The sequence below is a fragment of the Sceloporus undulatus genome, chromosome 5, assembly GCF_019175285.1.
Source record: "Sceloporus undulatus isolate JIND9_A2432 ecotype Alabama chromosome 5, SceUnd_v1.1, whole genome shotgun sequence".
Taxonomy (NCBI): domain Eukaryota; kingdom Metazoa; phylum Chordata; class Lepidosauria; order Squamata; family Phrynosomatidae; genus Sceloporus; species Sceloporus undulatus.
In genome coordinates this window covers 134992659-134998544 of record NC_056526.1, presented here as the reverse complement: position 1 = coordinate 134998544, position 5886 = coordinate 134992659, and the positions used below count along the sequence as shown (strand labels likewise).

Sequence of the window (5886 nt, the reverse complement as noted above, 5' to 3'; positions counted from 1 at the left end):
ATGCATCAGTACATGCATATATCCAGATATCCGCATAGATAGATAGACAGACAGACAGACATAAACACACACACACACACACACACATATAATAAAATAAAAATATCTGGCATTTCTATCCACACATTTATCTGTGTATATATACATGTTTGTATACATTTGTACCTACTTATATATATGCAAATAAAGATCGATACAAACAGGCCATTATATGTTATATACAACCAGGTCTATATATGAGCATTTACATATGCATATATATATAAATACATATATATTAGTATATATGTCTATCATGTAGGACGCAAAAATTTTGCTGCGCATTATGCATATATATACCAACATGCACATAGTACTATATGTTTTATTACCCAGGTCTATATATGTGCATATACATTCACACACACACTCACATGCATATATATATATATATATATATATATATATATATATATATATATATAGACTGTGTGGCATTAAAATCAGAAACCCTAATTATCCAAATATAGTAAGATCCATGCTACATACCATGCTACAGACACCTGTGCTGGAGGTGGGGGAGCAGGTGGTGAGGCAGAAGGCATTCCCCCAGACAAGCCCGAGGAAGAGGTGTTGTTTTCCCTTTGCCTCTTCCTCCTCCCAGCATCTGGAATTGGCACAAGGGCCGCGTTAAAGTAGGACAGAAATGACACCAGGGTGCGGGACAGGGGACACCAGAACCAGAACCAGAAACTGTTCGACATACCTTCAGGGTGTCTGTCCTGCCAACGCGGCCAACCCACTGCCTCGTACAGATTCAGGAGTGCCCTCTGGGCTATAGGAGGGTTCCCACTGAAGGTGGCCATACACTTATAAAATGTGCCCTTGATATATTTAAACATTCAACGGCACTGTTGAGCCGTCCTGTTAAAATCCTCAAGGGTGAGTTTCTGGGCAACTGCCCGGGTAAAAGTGTATATTTCTCCTGTTGGAGGATTTCTTCAACTGAATAGCAGCTTCCCCACTGGTCAGAGATGCAATCCAGTAGGAGCTTGATTTCCTGGGTGCGCCAATACTGAAGCCTGGGGGACCCTCCTAGTTGCCATTTTCGCCAGCTGCCCACACTTTCAATTCCCCACCTGTCTTTATATCTGGTTTTGCTTTGAATTTGCAAGGGAAGATGGTTTTGGCCAATACACAGGCAGAACTTCCCTTGCAGACCGGTATCTAGACACAATATTAAAAGTTCAGTTCCCCTGGCATCAGTCACCAACTGAGAGTTGGAGCCAACTTTTCATTGTAGGAAATGCAAGGAACCGGGCAGGGATCAATCAAACACATGTGGAAGTATTTGATTAATCGCAAATTTGATATTTTTTGTGATAAAACAACTGAAGAGCTAGCGAGGTGGAACACTTTTTCCCTAGGAATGACACAGAGATATGAAAGATGTTTTGGCTAAGTGAAAGGCAGAGAAATAAAGGTTGAAGTGAGTACCTAGTGCTAACTTCTTGGAAAATATTTGCAAGGTCACTGGCAATATACATAGGAAGGACACTTGCAATGGTACTGTGCTGTTTTGGGTTATTACCAGATACGGCTGTATTTGTCTATACAGCTAGATCTTTGCAAAGCAGATATCAGACAGTGCAACAGAAATCAAACAGTGCAGTTTCTAAAACAAAGTGAAGGAAATTAAAAATTGGATAAATTTCTTTAAAATTTCCAAAACTGAAATTTTTAAAAATTTCAGAAATTTTAGAAATTTGCAGTTAGTATTTAAAATTTTGAAAATACTAATATCCTGCTGTGCCAAACCTCACAGGAGCAATGAGACAACCTTTCCTTCATTTGTGGTGCCATTCTATTCCCCCCAAGCACAACCTTTTCCTTGTCCTTTGCACTATCATTATTAGTATTATTATTGTTTCCATCATTATCATTACTTACTGTGTGCTGTGCGCATTTGTCGAGTATTGCTGTGCAATCAACACTTTTCCAATGTAGAGCTAGGTGAATTTGTAATTTTTTTTAAAAAATAAAATTTTCAAATTTTCAAATTTGCTAAAAAAATTCAAATTTGCTGTTAGAATTTAAATTTTTGAAAATACTAATTTCCCTCAGCGCCAAACCGCACAGGAACAATGAGACAACCTAGTGATGGCACTATTCTATTCCCCAGCACACAGACAGTTTCATGTCCTACCCACTACTACTGTTGTTGTTATTATTATTATTTCCCTTGCTAGAATTACTTATGCTGTGCGATATGCATATGCTGAGTTGTCCTGTGCAATCAACACATCTCCATGTAGAGATATTTATTGCATTGGCACTCTCTGTCATCTTCCTCGATCCACAGGGACAGGTGGACTAAACTATAAATTACATGTGTAATCGATGTTATTACAATTATGTTGCTCCAGCAGTGAGAAGAATTCTTGCATGAATCCTTCTCTAAGAGCAGGGGTTACTGGGATCGAGACTGTTACTGTGTGGTGAGGCAAAGTGATTCAGCAAGTAGGGAGTAGATGCACATAACAGTTTTATTAAAACTTGCAAACTTACCACAACTACCATCTACATTTCAAAGCATGGAAAGGGAAAGTAAGTACATAGCAAAGAGTTTGCAAAGACAGCAAGCACCACCCTCACTTAAAGACCCCCATGGCAAAGAAAATATACTGGGCACATTATTGATTCTGGGCACAGAAAAATGCCATAAATGCCTGCCGTATATCCTTTCCCTCCTGCGTTTCAACATCTTCAGGGAGGAAGTTGGCAGGATTAACGGTGAAGCATTTGGGGCCACGAGGTCCTGAAGTCAGCACCTCGCCATCAGATTCCACAATGTTGTGAAGGATAACACAGGCAGCTAGAAAAGAGTTTGCATTTGTCTGGGCCACCTCCAGACTGGATGTCAGGCATCTCCAGCGAGCCTTGAGGCGAGCAAATGCTGCCTTGACCACATTCCTTGCCTGGCTATGACGCTGATTGTACACTGCCTGCTGAGGACAAACGCTGCCCTTGAATGGAGTCATCAACCAGGGCTTAAGGGGATAGTTGACATCAGCCAACAGAAGTGGTCCCACCTGCTTCCCAGCGATTGTCAATGAAGGCCGTTCAGATATAAACACGCCGGCTCTCATGGCGTTATAAGTGCCAGAGGTCCTCAGAATAAAACTGTAATGATTAGACGCAGGCCACCCTATCAAAACATCAGTGAATCTCCCGGTGTGATCACATGTGCCCAGCAAGACCATGGAAAAGGGAGGCTTCCTGTTGGTGAACTCTGCGCCCGGTTCCACTGGGGGCACGATGCGGACGCGGCAACCATCGACAGCACCAATCGCTTGAGGAAACCCCAATGCTTCAAAACCAGCCATCACCTGCAAGGATAACAATACAATATCATAAAAATACAAATTCACACTAAAACAGTCCCAGATCCCAACCCGCTCCCCAAACATAAAACATAAGCCAAAGAGCAGTAAAATAGAAATTAAACAATAAATGGATTAAGATGAAATGGAATTAAAATTTTCAAATACAATTTTGCTAAAAATTTCAGGGAGATCTGAAGCAGGGATTTTTGAGGCTACCACTGTTATGATGATTATTTTCCTTGTTAGCATTATTTATGCTGTGCAGCATATATGTGCTGTGCTATCAACCCATCTCCATGTAGACCTATTATTATTATTATTATTATTATTATTATTATGTTTTATTTATATAGCACTGTAGATTTATACCATGCTGTGGGTACAATCAGTAAAAGAGATTTAAAAAAAATTAAAGTTGCCCATATCCAAACTTTGGAGAAAAGGAAAACTTTTAATATTTCAATAAATTTTTTGAATTGGCATTACACAGATATATATATATATATATATATATATAAAAATTGCATCTCACTTCACCAAACCTCACAGGTACAATAAAGCCACCTCTGTAGAGATTCTATTCTATTCCCCCCACAGAGAACCATTTCTTTGCCCACCTTATTATTATTATTATTATTATTGTTATTCCAATTGGTATTATTATGGTTTCTGCTGCCTGCATATGCAGCAAAGCCAAAGCAAAATCGCTGGCATACCTTCCTGTAGTCTCCAAGGTACACAGCTTTCCTCAAGAGCACCATTTCCATGGCAGTCACCACCTGAAGGATGGCTTTGCAGGCTGTCGACTTCTCCACTCCAAAATATGTGGCAACAGTCGAGAAGGAATCTCCGTTCGCCAAGAAGTAGATAGTCATGGCGACCTGTTTGTCGACTGGCACAGCCCTGCGGAGATGGGGGTCTTGCCTTGTAAGATGTGGCCTCAGCTCCTCCACGACCATGTTAAATATCCCCCGACTCATGCCAAACTTGTCCTTCCACATTTCCTCGGAGCACAAAGTAGGGATAAAAACGCTCCAGTTTTCCCTGAAGCTGGGGTTCACCCCCCTCCTCCTGGCCATGGGTTCAGAACAGCTCTGCCTGGTACTCCCAAACCCAGCATCCACAAGATTGGCATCACCCAAACTGTGGCTATCTGACCAGTGGTCAACACTCCTACCATTGACCCCCCGACCTTCCAGTTTTACTTGTAGCGCCATGACCCTTCTTCTCTGCAGACCACGAGGCAGAAAGAAAGAATGGCCGGAAACTAGGTGACCGGAAATAGCCACTCACACCTATTTTTTGGTCTCATCACAATGACATCATCCCGCTTCAAAATACCCCGGCACATGCCAGTGTGAACGAGGAACATGGAAAACCCGCTTCAAAATACCCCGGCACATGCCAGTGGGAACGAGGAACATGGAAAACCCGCTTCAAAATACCCCGGCACATGCCAGTGGGAACGAGGAGCATGGGCCAATGAAAAGACATGCTTTTAGTGGGAACGAATGGATTTCTCCACTTGACCCTCGATTTGAATTAAATGCCCAGTGAGCATGCAGCCTCTCTCCTTTTCTGATATTTCGGACTTCCGTACATCTGTTCTGAAGGATTTATTTCCTAGTAGATGTGTTTAGTGTCTCACCTTCTGCATTGTTCCCAAATAGTCGCTTTTGGTTCAGATGGAAAGTGTTTTTCAAACTGGACTTAGGTTGGTCCTAAATATCTCCTGATCTGAATTTTAGTTTTCAGATCAGAGTTAGGGCAAGGGCTGCATCCACACTGGAGACACAATCTGGTTCGCTGCCGCTTTAACTGCCAGGGCACCATGCTATGGAGTTCTGGGAATGGTAGTTTGTTGTTTTAATAATTTTACTATTTACACCGCTTTGATCACTGCGGAAAAGCGGTATAGAATTATTATTATTATTATTATTATTATTATTATTGTGGCACCAGAGTGGGCATTCCCAGAATTCCATAGCATGGCGCCCTGGCAGTTAAAGCAGAGACATAATCTGTCTCCAATGTGGATGCCACCAATCAATGTGAAGGAATCGGTTCTAGTGAAAGTAGTGGTTTACATCATCATCATCATCATCATCATCATCATCATCATCTTCTTCTTCTTCTTCTTCTTCTTCTTATTATTATTATTATTATTATTACCCTACCTGAATATAAATTGAGGCTGTTTTTTTCTGGCAGAATAAATCACAGCCACAAATGCCATTCCCAAGAGGAAATGCCAACCGATCCATCCATCCATAACCGTCTGATTGCAAATAACCCCAAAAACACAATGCAAATCTCGTTTGCAGTGCGAGTCACACTGGGCGAGAGCGAACTGGAACGAAAGGTAAATCTTGAACGGATTCCCCAGAAGCACAACAAGCTGCAACCGATGTTACTCCGTGTAGTAAACGGGTTTCCAATCTAGGCGGGCCGGCAACATCGGGTCCAAATCAAAATACGGAGGAATGTAAAGGAGAGAAAGCGGTATACTGTATAAATAAAC

At 41.5% G+C, this 5886-nt stretch overlaps 1 protein-coding gene across 3 annotated transcripts in view; it reads right to left on the bottom strand.

Moving 5' to 3' along the window:
• Positions 1 to 497: 497 nt before the first annotated feature.
• The window catches only part of LOC121932230 (protein ANTAGONIST OF LIKE HETEROCHROMATIN PROTEIN 1-like), a 12539-nt gene continuing 7150 nt past the window's right edge, over positions 498 to 5886 (bottom strand). For 2 of the 3 annotated variants that reach the window (XM_042470735.1, XM_042470736.1), the window contains 2 exons: positions 4082 to 4268; positions 498 to 3368 (listed from right to left, as the gene is read on the bottom strand). In XM_042470735.1, coding sequence (XP_042326669.1) covers positions 2673 to 3368; positions 4082 to 4268 — 883 coding nt within the window. In that variant the 3' untranslated portion in view covers positions 498 to 2672. Of the gene's footprint in view, positions 3369 to 4081; positions 4595 to 5542; positions 5805 to 5886 lie in introns of all 3 variants that reach the window. The other variant, XM_042470734.1, reaches the window with a different exon arrangement.